Source organism: Ptychodera flava, chromosome 14 (assembly GCF_041260155.1).
Source record: "Ptychodera flava strain L36383 chromosome 14, AS_Pfla_20210202, whole genome shotgun sequence".
NCBI classification, from domain to species: Eukaryota; Metazoa; Hemichordata; class Enteropneusta; family Ptychoderidae; genus Ptychodera; species Ptychodera flava.
Window position 1 is genome coordinate 38208186 of NC_091941.1, and position 18234 is coordinate 38226419.

The 18234-nt window shown below is 36.6% G+C and overlaps 1 protein-coding gene across 4 annotated transcripts in view; it reads right to left on the reverse strand.

Annotated features, from left to right (window-relative positions):
• The window catches only part of LOC139150391 (protein numb homolog), a 54658-nt gene that overhangs the window by 3700 nt on the left and 32724 nt on the right, over positions 1 to 18234 (reverse strand). For 3 of the 4 annotated variants that reach the window (XM_070722735.1, XM_070722733.1, XM_070722734.1), the window contains 7 exons: positions 13834 to 14050; positions 10787 to 10861; positions 7731 to 7805; positions 2255 to 2395; positions 1578 to 1785; positions 948 to 1166; positions 23 to 310 (listed from right to left, as the gene is read on the reverse strand). In XM_070722735.1, coding sequence (XP_070578836.1) covers positions 23 to 310; positions 948 to 1166; positions 1578 to 1785; positions 2255 to 2395; positions 7731 to 7805; positions 10787 to 10861; positions 13834 to 13956 — 1129 coding nt within the window. In that variant the 5' untranslated portion in view covers positions 13957 to 14050. Of the gene's footprint in view, positions 1 to 22; positions 311 to 947; positions 1167 to 1577; positions 1786 to 2254; positions 2396 to 7730; positions 7806 to 10786; positions 10862 to 13833; positions 14051 to 17232; positions 17408 to 18234 lie in introns of those variants that run through there. The other variant, XM_070722732.1, reaches the window with a different exon arrangement.

Here is an 18234-nt window from a genome sequence, read left to right on the forward strand (position 1 = left end):
AGATGGGAAAAGTTGAACATACTTTGTTGAGGTGGTAGTGGTTGTCTGTTTGGTGAGTACATGGAGGTACCGACTCCTGACGACATGGAGTTTGAAGGTGGAGATGTCGTTGCGTTCATTCCTGAGAAGTCAGCAAATGGATCTTTACTGCTGAGTTCATCCAATCCCATGCTTAGTTGCTGACACAAGGAACTGATGCTGTCTTGCTGTGCAACATTGTGGGTTGCTGCAGTCGGCTGTGCAGGTTGGAAAGCCTGGAACGAAGTGTTTTGCTGTGGTCGGCTTGGTGACAATGGAGACGTTGGTGATCCTTGAAAAAGAAGATCAATCAAAATCATTTCAAATTAATATTTGTGTATGGGTTATGACTTTCTGAATTATGTTCAGAAATCAAAGAAAAGATGATTAAAGTTATGAAACTGTGGATGTAATACCATCGTTTTATCAGATTTCAAAACCTGAGGGGGATATCTATCTATCTATCTATCTATCTATCAAGCAATCAATCAATCAATCAACCAATCAATGAACCAATCTATCTATCTATCTACCTACCTTCCTACCTACCTATCAATCTATCTACCTTCCTACCTACCTATCAATCTATATATCTGCGCTTGCATGCATGCATGCACACACATACATACATACACACACACACACACACACACACACATACATATCTGAACAACTAATCATAAATAGCCATCTAGTTCATCTTTTGTTGTTATAAAAGTACATATAGTTCCAATCTTGGCTAACATAACACTTATCTTTGGCAGACAAAAATATTATGCAGTATGAGACAAAATCCATGGAAATGCTGCTTCTCATCACTGTCAATCTATTTTGTAGTTTTGCTTATGCATCTTAATTTCTATACTTGAATTCTTTGAGAGAATTTAAGACTGGACACTTTATCAATCATCTTGTCTCTATTAACTTACCAGATTCCTCCTGTAGACTTTGTAGATCTTTCTGTCTTTGTAGCGTTGATGGCAGTTCACTGAGTCTAAGTGACAGCTGCCTCTTGAATGGAGCATCATGGGAGAGTTGGGGAAATCCACGGAATGATCCCTGCCTCTGCAACATCTGTGCGGTGGCATGTCTCCTTGGAACAGCATGGGGATTGTAAACTGGCTGAATGGGTGGTTGGGAGGCACTTCCTGCAAGGCAATTCACAAAACCTGATATCAGTGCCACTGTGTTTCCAGATGTCAACACTGAAAGTGTTGCTGCAAGTGATGTGATGTCATTGAGGCAAACAAACTCTTGTAGCAAGTGTGCACCAAGTTGAAGGGAAGGTTGATTTTTCCTGGTATTAATTTTTAGAAAATAAAGATTTCAAAAAAACCATTCAGGTTATCATTGGAGGATAAAGTTTACACCAACCCTCTAGATTACACTAGCATTACTTTGCTTTTATGTTCATCATTACTTCCTTTAAAAATTTGATACTAACTCCCGGTCATGTGATGAAATAAAATTGGTTTTGTGAAATTTTTGTAGGGCACAATGCTTTACTTTACTTAGATATAATGTTTTGACATTGTAAATTTTTTCATAACTTTTTTCACCTGTTCTGCTCTTCTCTTCTGCTTCTCGTTCTCTTTTCTGCATTTCCAATTTTTCCGTCAGGGTTGGCTCCCGGAATGATCCCTGCCTGGCAAAGGTGGTTTTGTTGACATCAAATTCCACCTTGACGCCGCATTCCTTATCTCTCTTCTGTTTCCTTTCAAGACATGCAGAAAATGCACAACCTACAGCATGGCTCAGTCTCTCTCCCTGTATAGTGAAAGAGGAAAGATCACTTGAAATATAGCTAATTTCAAACTAAACTGTTTGATATTGACCCATAACAACTATCTGTCTGTTCTGCTGGAGTAAAAATGGGTCATTGTCACTGTCTGGAGAATGTCAATATTGATTTCTTGTCACTCTTACACTAAGCTGAACCACAGCAATACGATGTCTGCCATTTTTTGGCTTCAAACTTTTCATTGAACTAATACTTCTTACAAGGATGCAAGGAATGTCAGGTTTTATAAACAACATGTATTGCTATGTTCAGCTAAGTTAGCACGCAATTATCCAGTCAATGGAACCGTTGAAAAATGTGACAACAAGACTTCATTTCTTTATCATCAAGCTTTACAACATCATGTCAGATTGAACAAAGGGAAAATAGGGAAAAAAGGGAAAATATTCACATGTGGGTTCTCATTACAAACAAGATGATGTAGGCGTAACTTACCGAATCCCTTTGAGCAATGAAAGCATGGCACAGCCATCTCCTAGTGGTACCATCACGACAGATGTAAGAGAACGCCCTCTCATTATTCCTGTCTGGGGCACAGAATGATACCTTCTCGATAGTTTGGTCTACGATCAAGCCCTGCAATGTAAAAAACAAAAAGTTAGCAACATGTTTTCACAGAAACTGTTCCTGCAATGGGAGTTATTGATGAGGGCACTGAAAAGATTATTTGAAAGAAAAATCTTCCACTTGTTTACTTTAAAATTGTTTCATCTCCTTACATGTAACAAATGGCTGACTTTCTGGTACACTGAACTCTACTATCAAATATTCAACAAAAATAATATTTTGTTATGAATAATAGTCATTTCAACATAGGAGGAGTAAACTGTAGGAGGATTATTGAGTCAATCTATGTGGTTGTCTTACACTGCACTAACATTAGCTTTGAAAAACTTCATTGCTGGATGGGTAATGGATGATATGCTCATTTGATCTTTGAAGGCAAAACAGGGAATGGTGATGTATTTCCATGCTGAGCACACATGTGTATCTCATGTATGGTGAATGCTCCGAGTGTTGACATCTCAGATGATGTAAAACAGAGACACATTGAGGGGAAATGCCATGGGATAACATCAGCAGAGGCAAAAACGTGATTTAAGAAAACTATACAACCCATAATGGCAGATTTGATTTGCTTTAAGCAACACAGACATCCCTGTTGCTTGACATTTTAGGAAAGGGCTTGCATTAGTATTGTGATAAAAAATTCATAAGAATAAGTGGAGTTGTCCATCATAATAAGATGGTCAAATATGCTCGGAAGTCTTAAGAATCAAATCTCAAAGTCAACATCTCTCACTTGATCAGTGAAATGATGAGATGATGAATGAATAACTCAAGATTACAAAATCAACATACTGGTTATTTGGAGTTTGTTTCTATTAGTAACTACCTAATGAATTATGACATAGCTATGTCAAGTATGCTCTGAGGCCAACTTAGACTAAACCTTCTATACCAGAGACAACTATTATGTTATGAACTACTTTCACTGATGGCACTGGTAGCAGTGCAGTGATAGAATCACCATCTGTGCAGGTGCATTCTTGCATGTCTAGTAATTCCTACTTGAAGATATTTTTCATGTTGATCATTTTGATACAACATTAAGGTTCAACGATACTTTTGTTGGATGACTAATAGTATCCAAAAACATGAATTTTTATCACATCTGGTACACAAGTTGTGGTGACAATATTGGACGTATTTGCCGGTCTTCTGCCAAAATTTATAATGTTCAGGATTTGCAGTTGACCATGTCTTTATACTGTAATACTGGTAATGAGATTGATGTTACTAAATTGATTATTACTCAGTAATATCCTTTACATATACGGACAATGTGTAATCTGTTACAAATCAGTTTGTAAGACTTGATAGGCAAAATTTCATTGATATGTTGTACACATATCATATCTAAGTTTGCACTTAATCTAATTCACCCTTAGCAAATATATGTTTCCATAAATAATAAGAAATATGACTCCTTCATCCGTGTTGTAATTTGTAAACGAAAATGTTCAAACCACTTACACCTGTAAAACATTTCAATTTTGAACCATTCATATTTACCACTGAGGAAGAAACACATTTTTCAGCATGCAGATTTTCTTCAAATAAATTTTTATAGATTTTTGGAATTCCAATAGTGGAGTCACCAAGGAACTTTGTAGCACATACTACACTATTGCAGATTTTCATCAAGTAATATGATGAATACACAGCATATCTTATTTTTGTTAAATGACTCACTACAAAGTATAATTTTTAGAAGAAAATAAGATTTGATAATTTATTTTTCTGGATTCAGTAACCTATTTCCATACAGATAACTACCTTCATTTTGATAAATATTAGTCATGACTAAAATTCTGATGTCATTTTTATAACTACTTTCTGATCTGGGAAAATCAAATTCTTTGTAGCACTGTTAAGCCGGACAGCCACAGTATGTTTTTGTGAAAGTACTTTTTTCCTGTTGAAAAGTCAAAGCTTGTCAAATTTTACGATGTTAGCAAATCCCTAGTAAGCTGCAATCTGTCCTCTTCCATTAATGCTATTTGGAAATTCACATGGGACTCTAATATAGGGCTATAATTAACTTCTATTTCAAAGCGTCTTTCTATTCTTATTAAGGTTACATGTTACCATGGAATGGACTTAATAACTATTGTCGTTTACAATTTACTTTTCTCAATAGGTTTCCTGCTGTTGCATATCCTGTCTGCAATTCAATATTCAATCTGCACAGCCGCTTCCCTGCAGGATCACTCAAAATCTCATAAATACGCTATGATAAGATAATTAGCCATGCAGTCATTTGGATTGTTTCCAACTTATACCAAATATAAAACATTGTTCTTTTAAATGTTGTTGCTGGGATTTCATTTGTTTCCTTTTCTGTGTGCTGGATCTCCTCTACCCTGACTGGCAAGCCATTTTTGTATTAAAAAATTAGCATAAGGACATCTGACATCTGTTGAGTCATCAAAATATTTCATGTTATTATCTCCTGTTCTACCTTCAATTTCATGGAACTTTTGCAATATAGATTTTCTCTCTCAGACAGTAGATTTTAAAATGCTCATTTCAACACCAACTGGAGAGATATGGAAGAGTTCTGCTTGTTCATCTAAGCATTCACAGTCTATATCAGTCAATCTTGTAAGAATCACTATTCATATGCAAATCAGATGTCAGTTCAAGCACAACCTCTGACCCTAAGCACAATATACAGAGAGCCACATCTATGTAGGCTAAATTTCATCTGCGTCATTTAATATTTAGGGATAAAAACATGGAGATTGCAAATTAAATTTTGTAATACTGAACATTGATGTCAACCGCTGAACCAAATAAAAGGTGGTGACTCATGACAGGGTTGTTCACAATTCAGTGATCATAGACATATACTCATTACACCATTGTAATTTGACATAATTCTTTTATTTCATTTGAAAATGGACAATATTGACAACAATAGTGCCCCAGGGTATGATGTCATTTCTGTCACTGATGTCTCTGTTTTTGTCCATTAAGATGAAAAACGTCTAGTGATTGTTTGTTTCTTTGACAGGCAAGAATGTTCACTTTGAAAGTAAATCACGACTTAAATGATCAGAGAAAGGTGTATAAATGTGAGTAACCTGGGGCTATGTTTACAATTCAGTGCAATATATCAAATGTATTTCTGTCTAATTGTTTATTTTGGTTTAGCTTATGTGTTTTGCATATATTTTATGTATACACTATTTAAAATTCTGGAGATTGTAGTTACTGTTCATTTATTGACTCGTAATCGCAGGTTATTATAAATCTCACTTTACACTGGTTGACAGACACAATTGACATCATATAAACTACAAGTCAACTGCAAATACATGAAATTCCTTGATTATGCAGAAACAAAGAAGTCAATTGTCTATATTTGATGCTGGGATATTATTTCAATAATGCTTCATTGTGGTGACAGGGAAGAAAATATGACTACAGGTACACTTGACCTTGATAGTCCTGAAATTGTAAACTTCTGTCAAGTTGTTACCAACAATTCCAGGCTGTCATAAATGTACACAGACCTTTTTTACTTCATTCCCTCTCCATTCAATGTAATGCACCAGTCAATGTAATTCCCAAGGGACCCTGACTCGGTCGATACCGGACAAATGTGGGGGATGAGACCGTGTTTGCCATGAAACTGTGCCAAGGGGGTGGGGCAATTGCCTCATATTGATCCCCCTAGTCACGTTCGCAGACAAGTGCAGAATTAATGAATGCCCAATCCATTGCAGTGGGGGAAATGTGGGGATTTACTTGTTTTAGGTGGGGATTTTTCAGATTGTCTTTCCTCAGGGAGTGGGGCATTTGACAAATTTTATAAAACTAATTTCCAAGTCTCCCACTATGCCCCAAGGTGCTGGGGGTGGGGGTGAGGGTTGACATTGACTGCCGCATAAGATAACATCTTTTTTAACATGTTTTTTTTTATTGCAAATCAATGGTTTGAGACTATGAGAAAAAACTTTCCATTACTGGGTCTTGTCTATAACTTTACAGGTTAAGTATTTGCCATACGTATGGCCTTGGGCTTCATCTCTCAAGCATGATTTAAAAGTGTGACTTGATAAAAAAAGCTAGGCTAGGAGTGAGGCAACTGCAATGTGGCAACCACCGCATCATCAAATAGAAACTAACTGACTTTATAATGTCATACAGTCAAGCTAAAGCAAAGCTGAATGGGAATATTTCTTGCACTGATCGGCGAGATGTCTGCATAACACTGTAACTTTGCATATGTTCTGTTTGTACATGCAACTGGGGCATATCTATTGTACCAGCTGCACTGGGACAGGACGGCACACTGTAAATAGACCAGCTTTCAGGCTCCACTAATTACATGACATGGTACATGTTTATGTCTGCACGACACAGAGAGAAGCCATATTGGACACAACTCTTGGCTGTTTGACTTCACCAACTCCCACTCCTAGCTCACATTACTGAACTCAACTTTGATTACTTTCAGACATTTTCTTGATTCTGTAGTACCCAACGGGTGAAATTTACACGCCATTGGTGGATTTCTGTGCAAGTTTCAACGGGCTATGAGAGTAAATGAGGACCACACACACAATTGGCAAATCGATTCTATTTTCACCACAGAATACTAGTACATGGCATGCACAATTTTCTCTAATTAGATCAGTTCTCATGACATGATCAGCTATAAAACCACATTAAATTTAATATTTAGCTTTCATCAAAGACCAGCACCTGAGTGATAAAACCCTCCACGATAAAACACCTGACTAGATTAATGTAACTAAACTGACTAAACTGCTGTTTATAATTGAAATTCAGTGTTTACATGAGTTGGCCTGCACATTATTTTAAAGACATAAGAACTTGATTTTATACAAAATGTACATGACAAGTTTTCTCCCTCAGCATTACATCTTATTAATTCAAATACTTCAACTGAGAAACCGTATATGTTAAAGAAATACATGGCTACAGGCTTCTTTCATTTCCCTTTTAGATTATCACTACATCAAGCCTTATGATGGTAAAGCCTGTACACAACCTGGACTTTGAGAAAAATCAGCCAAAAATAGAATTCAATAGAATTCATACAATTATTTTGTACCTGTCAGTAGTCTAGCACATAACAACCTAAAACATCTGGGTTAGAATTTTCTCCATGAAAATTCAGAAGTTGATTATGACAGCCACATTGGAAGTGTCACATCTATACAAGGTAGGCAAGTCAGGAGTACTTCAACTTATGGGATGGTTAGGTATTAATGACAAAATTAATGTTGGCAACGCAAAGGGTCAGTATTTTTGGGAGGAGGAGGTGCGTTGAAGTATGAGGGGTGAGAGGGGTCTCTGTTCAACGATACCTTACCTTGCTGTCTTCATCAACAACTCTAAGTCCATCTGAAGACACCCACAGAATCGCCCTGACTTTCTTTTTCCCCATCTGTGAAGAGACAACACGAGAGAGTTGTTATTTATTATAATACGGTCATTATATCTTGTTTATAGGATTCCAGATATAGCAATGGTAAATAAACACAGTGCAAACACCAACAGAACAGTGTAACCAGTATCCTGTAAAACTGTTCTTTACATCGACTGAAATGTCCCCTTAAAAGGTGTGTTGGCACCAGATTGTCTCATCAGAAAAGATACCCACCAGATTACAATTTCAATGGAAAACAAAAGGCTATCACCCCTCCATAATCCTCTTACATACAAGAACAAAGGTGATCCGTGGATCGCAAAAAGTGCCTTTAAACACTGTTTGATTTCATCAGAAACTCTCTGGTAACAGTATCATTGTATTGATGGGCTTTCATGGGAATGCATGGCACCATTTATTTCAACAAGCTAATTCAAGTACAAATACATTCAGTAATCCAGAGACAAATACTGTATTACTAACAATTGTCAAGTTTATGGTAATCCTGACCTGAGAGACAGATATCAACCTGTTTATTGAAAGGAAGTTCTATAAAGATACAAAAAATAAATACCATGGAATGTCTAGTCTCAATAATTTACAAATCACGCCTTTAAACTGATTCCACACTGGACAGCTTTCCACATTTCTCCAAATTTATGAGAAGCAGCTGACGTGGACAAGCGCTATTAAATTCCAAACTTGTAAAACAACAGACTGGTGTAGAACCTAAATATTTTTTCATCAAGTTTTATTTCTTGCACGGTAAAAGTTGCCTCACTGGTTCTAGACTTGCTGTATGTAGGAACAATGCAACTTTCATGTGCATGATGTGGTGGCAAACAGAGTTATAGCCTACGACCTTTAACTCCAATTCTTTTGGTTTTTTTAAAGCAACCACTTAAGGCTATCAGGTCAACAAAAGACCAAGTTGAAATATAAATCATCAACACGTATTAACTGACAATCGTAGAATAATTATGAAGCAGTTTTTGACGATGTGGAGTTCTGTGAAATAGTTTTCTGGCGCAAGACCAGTTTTTGCATATCAACAACGCTGAATGATTACACAGAAAGTAGGAATGTCGGTTGTAGAACTCACAACTGTCTAAGTAGCCATAAAGCAACTATACTAGATGTATACTCTACTGGTTGACCCACTTCATGTCTTCATGTTGTGGTATACAATAGATCAACAATGTAAATAATCATCACCAACTGACAAAACTTATTAAATTATGCAAAGAAATAACCTACGTGTAAGATCACGTTGACGTATCTGTCAATCAAAAGGAGAATTGCTTATAAATTTGTCTGACGGAGGCCTTCAAAGTATCATTTCTGACTTTGTCATTCACTCTCCTGACTCTCCTCTTTCAGTTGAATGATCACAGCAGTCAAGTCATCAAATGAAGTTAATTATGGGTGAAAAAATCAGATAATAAGGGAGACATACAGCAAACAGTAGCTGTACTTGCTCTGAATTCATAGTTACCATCACATGAAAAACTGACATTTGTTTCCACAAGAAGTAGAATCCAATCTATGATACTGATTGCCATGGTTATAACTTTTATCAACAGAAATTACTAGCAGATCAAAATCAGGATGACATTTCACAAAGCTTTGGCTGCCTTAAAAATCAAACCTGAAAGGTTTGTTTGATACTGTACCACTAAGCAAACTGGTTTTGATTGAACAGAGATGCTGTCATAGATGACAAATTATGGAATGCAAAATAGATCAGGCAGAGAACCACACAACTGTGTTTTCATGTAACACTGGTGTTCAGAGTTTGACAAAGCTACAGACACATGATGACAAACATGCCAGTGACAAGATGACAACGCAGTTAAACCAGAGATGAATGCCAGTACAACAGCAATAGGTCTTGCAATGAACAAACCATGTTTGACTAACAACAAAGATATACATTGAAAGTGACATGAAAAGTCTTACTAACACACTTAGGCCATACAAAGAATAGTGTTATCTAACTTCAACATAAAATTGACAAGTGTTTCTAAAGCACAGGCTGTCATTTTCTTTCACTGGGGAAAACTAGCATTCACTAGAATTTGGAGAAAAACTTCTTTCTCTTTTCTATCTATCTATCTATCTATATCTATATCTGTCTCTCTCTCCCCCTCTCTCTCTCTCTCTCTCTCTCTCTCTCTCTCTATATATATATATATATATATATATATATATACTCTCAAACCATCACTTGTGTTGGGAGGAACACGATGAAAGAATTGGTAGTTAAAGTTTAGTTTTAGGCATGTGATGGCTATGTGATTTAAAAACCTTTAGGTGAGGTGACTGGGGCAAGGAACTGCTTAGATTTGAATGGTAGGTCAACAACACTGGTTAAACCAACACATCCTCCACTGCGCATGAACTAAGCAAGAGTGCATAGGGTTCACACTATTACAGATGATTTGCCAGGCTTCTAATCATTAATCACCATGAAATGTGGGTATTCCCCCCTGAGGCACAGATTTTAAGGATCAAACCATACAGCACATGATTAATGGTCATCCAAGCAAAGCTTTCTTAAGTACAGCTTATCTCCAAAGACTTTTTAGTGTGTGTGATACACAGCACAGATGTTACTACACTAAAATTTCCTAGCTTGAGACTTGAAGGTTCACAATGTTATACAGCTTATACACTAGCATTGACTACCAGAGAAGTCAAGAATCTATTCATCAGTAGTCTAGCATCTACACATCCAGTTTCAAATTCAAGAGCTCTACGTAAACTGTATGGAGACTGAACATATCACTGAGATGACCACAGCTAATGTTCTAAACATAGGAATCCCTGCCTTGAATAGGAGAATTTGAAAGTAGTCTAGAAAGTCTTTTCATTTATTTACGGGCTTTTGTGTTTCTGGATTTGAAGAGTTTAACATAAAGTAAAGTGCTTCTGCACACGCTTGAAAGGGACATGACTACTAGTACATGCATACACATTTATTTACATAAAATACTCACATCTCTGAGTTTTCGAACTGCTTCTTCACATATTGGCATGCCCCTGGATTCAGCAACCTCCACACTTCCTAAATACTGAAACAAAAACAAAGAAGTACAGATTAATGTCTGAATTTTCTCTTTAATCTCTTCTTTCTGAAATATGTCAAATGTATCAGGTGTGTCAAAATCACCATAAACAATACACTTCAGCCATGATCTGATTGTCACAGGATCAAAGGTCATGAGTATGTAAGGTACATCACGTCTCAGGCAGACAATACTGACTTTTGTATAACTCTGCTTTCAATACAGATCACATGAACACAATGACTTCACAGAATTTTACACCATCTATTTTTAGCCAGTCTTTTACTTTTTGTTAACTATTCTCCTTTTTTCTCAGCCTTTCTTTCAGAGCAACAAAAAGAAGTTTGTTCACAAACAAATTCAATTTCACATTTCTACCCCTAGGGCAGTTTTCAGTCTCCTTTCAATCACCTTGATCTTATCTGCCTTGATGATACAAAGATGATATAATCCCTTTCAAGATGTTGATTTTGAACTAGGTGAGGATAACAGATTGGGAATATGGAAATAAAAGGTGCTTTGTGTTACTGGTCTTTCTGTCAGACTTGTACCAAACTTATTTTTTCTGAGGACACCTGCTTGTCAATACAGAGTTGTGCCACAGCAGATATAAATTAGAAAGTGGAGCTGACTGCTGAAAACCAACCAGTCTAGCACCTTACGTCAGAACAGAGAAGATTATATGGACTATGAACATGTAGTCTTTTTAATTAAAGAATGTAATTTTTGTTTCTGTGTTTAATATCCCATGAAAGGAACACAGACCTGAATATGGTTAAGATCATCACTAAAATCAACAAAATAGCATACTTGTAAATTCAGCCAAATAAGACACTGATGTCTGTATGGATTGCTGAAATGCGATCTCACTGTTTGAAGGAAATAAACCAAGCAATGAATTGAAATTCTGGAATTTACTATTCTTGATATGAAAACTCTCATCAAAATGGCGGCCAGTCAGACATATTGGATTGGAAGGCTATAATGAAATTCATATGTGATTTCATTTCACGGAGTTGACTTGTATGATATTTGAAAGCAATCCAGCACAGATGTGTCTTCAATGAAAGGAATTCATTGTCTTCTTAAGGGATAGGCATGAATGATATGCAGACGTTTGCAATATTTGAATATTCATACATTTTTCTCATCTGAGATATGTTTCTTATATGCCATGAGAAATAAGTATATTATGGAAAGAAAACAATATACAATTTATTGTGTGGGAATATTTACTTCAGCTTTTTCTAACGGCAGCACTTACAGACTTCAAAAACTGGCTTTGATGAAAAGCATATTTAGTCAACAGCATGTGGTCTTGACTATGATTTGCAGTTATATAAACAGTGTGGTAATTCTATGGGATTAGAGCAAATATTTGTCTATCAACATTTCATTTTATGACAGAGTTCTCAGACTGAGGAGTTTATGGGTTGCTGCATATACTGTCAATGGCTGACTCAACTGTGATCTGTCTTGCTTCAAACTGATTATGCAGACTTTTGCACTCAACATACATGTATCACACAACACTAGAATTTACGACACTGCCATTTTATGACTAGAGTTTATCTGGGTTTTTTTAATGCCAACTTCAAGTATTACATGAGAAGACTTTGATAGAAACGGCAGAAAATAAAACAGTGAAGTCTTACAAGTTGTATTGATGTAAAATATAACATTGAAGTCACTTTTGCTCTTTAGGTAATGAAAAACTCCACTCCACTCTTTGAAGATGTGTCATATTACACTTAAAGAAATTCCTTACGATGTACATAAATCCTTCCCAGATTATTTTTGATGAACTGAGTCCAACTAGACTGCAAGATATCCTATTATGTCTTTCTTTGGGAGAGGATAATTCCAGCTGAAATGATTTACAATCAAATGGCTTCTTTGGTTTCTTTGTATCTGTTAAATAACTTCAGCTTTAAATCGTTGCAGCCATGATCAGAGTTGTTTTCAGTCACACAATTTTAGAATTGATAAATTAGACTCCCGTACTCATTTGCAGTTTGGGACTTGTAAAATTTTAACATGTAGGAAAAAAATTCTGTTCAGCTGTTCTTCAGATGTCTTTCTCTCCACAGCCTCTGCCGCGGGCGATATTATTTCTGCAAGACATTCATAGTTTTCTTTAGATTTATTGATGGATCTCAGCTCTGCGTGTCATTGATGGATAAGTCAGCATGAATCTCTCAACTGACATGCATGAAATGCATAGATTCTTACAGCTAGGTCACAGGGGAACAGACAACTACAAATCACTGGTAGCTATGCTGTACAATCTAAAGCTTGCACACTGGAAACCCAGCAGAAGAAGCCACAGTGTCATTGACCCAGCCATACAAATTTGAATAAAGACAATAGATTTCGGGGGTCATTCTTCTACATGGTAAATGCTTTGTATTAACAAATTCTACTTGTGACCTTTGACCAGACTTCATGATTTGTGTACATGTACTGTTCATCGTATTTATATGAAGCATAATTCTAGGGTCTGCATCTAAACCGATACCTGGACTGGCTTGCTAGGTATTGTCAAAATTTCCTGACATAATAGAAATGACACACGCAATACCATAGCTATACAGAGCCTAGCCGGGTTTTTTTTATTTGAATTTCGCAACAGAGACAGAAAAAAACAAGTAATCAGACAGAATGAAACTGTTGGTAGATTTAGACTTTTAAATGCCTTGGAAAATAAAATATTATGTCATATAAATTTTTGGTTATTCCTAAAGACATGGATTATGGAGACTGTGAACATGGTACCAACTCATTATATTACAGGGCGACGCTTGTGAAGATGAAGGAAAGATATCTTTTTGTTAGTTTGCTTTGATCCAAAACAGGCATTTTGAAATCTAAATGTCTGTCCTTTGTAGCTTCTAGTGCACAAAGTTGTGCAACAGCCTTCTACAAACTGATCAAATAATCATTTTAATAATTAATAAGGACAAGCTCTTGCTACAAACCTTTACTGGGAAATTACAGGTTCCAGCTTTGACTAACTTCTCATCCTCTTGCCATTGGTGTGGTTTGCTGCATTCCGGTACATATGTTTCCCTTTTGCTCAGGCTGCGCCTTAGTTTCTTCATCCTAAAAGATTTTCTCAGTGACTTTCGGAACGACCGATGGAAATTGTTGGTTCCAACACGGACACCCTTGTTTTGACTTGAGTGGAACAGACGTCTGGTAAAACAACAAAACAGTGCCATTAATGAAAATTCAGAAACCAAAGAGTCTGTATAGATGTGAAAGTAAGCAGTTGGTAGTGAATTTGAATGAGCAGTGGTATATGTTTTGATATTGCTTTCAAGCAGTTGAATTCATTAACATAAAAATGGCATTTCAATATCCTTGTGGAGGTTTTTATTACGAGGACAGCAGCAGGTTTCATACAGCTACCGCAACAGCTGATAATTCACAATGTTAGTTTTACATGTAATGTACCCACTAAACACGTGGAATGAAGCAATCACGTCAGGTTTTCACATTGGTAACTGAATTAAGCTTCCTGTGAGTGACAATGATATCAGCAACTGCACTATACATGTACATATGGTATCTGTAATGACTACTGGACTGATTGCTCTTTAAATGCTGTGAACATCCTAAACTATTCAAGCAGTAAATACGGATTAAAGTGTTGAGTCTACTTGTATACAATGACACAACAATGTTTTAGTTTAGTGCTAACTAATACAGTTTTGAAAATAAGAACTCTGCCACAAATTTTAATAAAATTTGCTACGAACAAAATAAGAATATTATGACAAGATTTCCAAGGCCATGATTGACGTATTTAAATATAAATGAGATATTTTTATTAACCCCAATCTTGCCGGGCCCATTACTTCCTCTCTGTCAAGTCAATGAGGAGTGGTATTGAGCCAAAACATAGCTGTATATTCATCTACTCACCATGGAATGTTATAGAGGGTTGAGTTAGTAAATAATTATGTCTACAGTATGTTTTCAGAGCCTTCAAATTTTCAAGTCTTTGTTAAAATGTAACATGTGGGCCATGCTATGCCATGCCAGTTTTAGCCATCTTGACCTGATGGTGACAATCAACCTTGGCGGGGAAAAGGTTTAAAATGTGGTTTGAAACAGCTGTTATCATGAATATCACTGATATTAGTATTATTCTAACAACCTTGAAGCATTTTACTGACAAAATCCAATGACTGTTACTTTTGTTAGCTTTATCCTTGGAAAGGTACAAAATTACATCTTTTGTTCATGCAAACATATGTAAACAAATTTCAGTCATTTTGACACCATAAAGTATCATTTACATAAATTCTGTACCAGAGAATATTGTCTGAATATGACTGTATAAAAAATTGATGGTATTCACATTTTGTATCAACCCTACCCCGTGCTGGTATGACAACTATATGACATATTCCCACGGCACGGTAGGCAATGCAGCTGAGACTCAAAGGAAATATCTTTTGCACTAAAGACAAAGACAAAACCTAAGGAATGGAATCTGGAAAGGAAATGATCAGTTGATCACTATCTATGGAATGAACACTTGCCATGGACACCCTATCCTGGAGAACCAAGCAGTGTGTACACAACAGGACACTTTGATGTAAATGTAGTCAGGTGCAACTTATCACATCCAGGTCTAATTCTTCATCTGCTCACAGACAAACATGCATAACGTGATATCCATTGCTGACTTGTGGCAGCTGAATGGTCTATTTCTGATTTCATTTCCCAAACAATGCAGGAATTTCTGTCATGAATAAAACATAATTGCCCGGGACAAAACAGAGAACACAGACGTCATGGGAAGTCAATGACTCCTTGCTGTGGTACTAGCTTCCGGCAATGTTTTATAGGGCTCATTATATTTGATACAATTTCATGGAACAATTTTCCAGCTTGGATCATTTGCAAGGAAAAGACTGATTATACATTATTAATCCTACCAACAGTACCATGTACAGTGCCAAGGTACATGCTCTTAGTGATGGCAAAATTCACTCATGCACAGGATGTATTGGAAATGCTCAAAGGTACAGGCTCTTCACTCTGAACAGTCAAGAATATTTTTTCTTTCTCTGACAATCAAATGAAGTGAGCATCCTGTGTTGGCTGATTGAATTGCATGGTCTAAACCACATGCCCTGCCACAGCTGTTCACATAACACTTTGCCTCCTGACTGCATGGGTCAACAAAGCTTTCAACGATGAAGTCATCTACAAAGACGGCAGGGTACATGTCTCCGCCATGCTGAAGGAACACATGGATTCCCAATGGATGTCATTCAACACTCACTGACAAACCTTATAAACTTATATTACCACTTCTGTTGACATCATTAGTGTAATAATCTACTTGGGATGGGTAAAAAATGCAATAGAAAATTCCATTCGTATAATATTATAATTTAAAATTTACCATGATATAATGAAAGTTATTCTTGAATGCCGGGCTTTTACAAAGATTCAGGAACTACAGATGACAACCCCTTTCTGCCGAGCTCTACTGACTCATGGTAACTATAAATGATACATTGTCTCATTAAATTTTTCACATATTTAGCATTGGAACTGAGATTAAGAGGTCAAAGCAATGAATCACTTCATGATGTAAGATTTGCAGTGACCTAATAATGACATTGGCCTGGCAATATCCAGACAGGCTGTATAGTCAGGCTATCAATCTTGAATTGCAATACCCGACAGTAAAACTCATGACCCCTTTTCAAACATGTCATAATGAACAACCAACAGAGAGATACTGATGGCTGTTATCAAAAATATACAAATGACCCTTGAACCCAAGATGGCTGAACTGCACTAGACAACAGATAACCCCTCTTGGCGTCTATGCAACACCCTCTCCCCTTAAAACATGTACACAAGCACAAACCACAACACGTACCCGTAATGCTCTTGTATTAATCTAAGACCAAGTAATCGTGTACATTGAATACGAGACTCTGCCTGTCATGTAGCAAAATTTGAACGAATTAATGACATCAAATAGAAAACACAGAACACTGACAAAGTGGAAACATGAGCAACTCTTGAACTATTTCAATTCATGGCTGCCCATTTAATACTGTCAAATTACCAGGACATCAACTCAATAGAAGTGATGTTTATTCCAAATCTTCAACCATCTCTGTGAAGTGTACAAAGGGAAGGATACTGTACATGCATCTGAACTCTCTTCATTACACGCTGTAAGCTTTGAATGATCAAAATCTTATCACGACCATGACAACCAAACTGACAACATTAAATCAACAGAAACCATAGCACATCTGCCATACAGCCAATAGTGGTATATCCTTCCAAAGAGCTACCTATGACACTGTGGAATGTAATAAATGTGTGAGTGATCTTACCCAGGTTGTGCTGTTTCCTTGTGCAAATTGAAATGACTGGGGGCAGCGATAGTACTGCCAGTGGCTTTGGGATCAGCCACATCTTTCTTCTTGTTCATAGAGAGACGAAGAACAGACATTTTGAACGCTATGCTATCTTGCCCTCATGTCCGTCCGTTCATGATCAACTTCGAATGTCACACAAATGCCACGTTCTTATCAGATCGGCTCACTGGTTTACTAATACAAACAATCAATACTGCATGCAAAGTAAACATTACATCCATCATCTCCCTGCAGCCAATTAGCATTCAGTTATTTGATAATGACTTTGCTTCTGAGAACCACAGTGCCTGCAGTGACAGAATGGTAAACTTCCTTCGCCAGGTGGACACAATATGCTTCTTTTCTATACAATGTCATGTACATACAATTACATGGAATATATTCATTGAGTACATGTCTCCTAAAAAATTCTCCTAAATAACTCTGCAGGTGTCATAAATGTTTAGTATTTAAATCCCTCTGGAAATATACACAGCATGGTTAGACAGACTACCACCCATGAATGACAACACAATATACAGGCGGTTCATCAGTCAACAATGACAACACATTATACGGACAGCTCTGACCTTATCTAATCAAAATGTTTATATAGTAGCCTGTTTTAAAATTTTCATATCTTTGTATTGGTAAAAATCAGGAATTGTCATGTCTACTAATTTTCACCGGTTTACACACAGTTTCGGATAGTTCATGTTTGCTAATTAACAGGCCAAGGATTTTGTAAACACATACTGTGATGATAAAACATCACATTTAGATTTCATCACTAAACTCATGTGGACTGAGACAGTAATTTTAAGTACATGTACAAGCCTACTGAAGGACTTTATTGTTATTTATGACCACGACAAAACTTGGAATTAGCCATAAATATCCTTGCACTGCCCTGTACTTGGCAAGTGTCAAGGGCAGGGGAGCTGAATACATTTTACAAATCTGCTATCGGCTTTGACT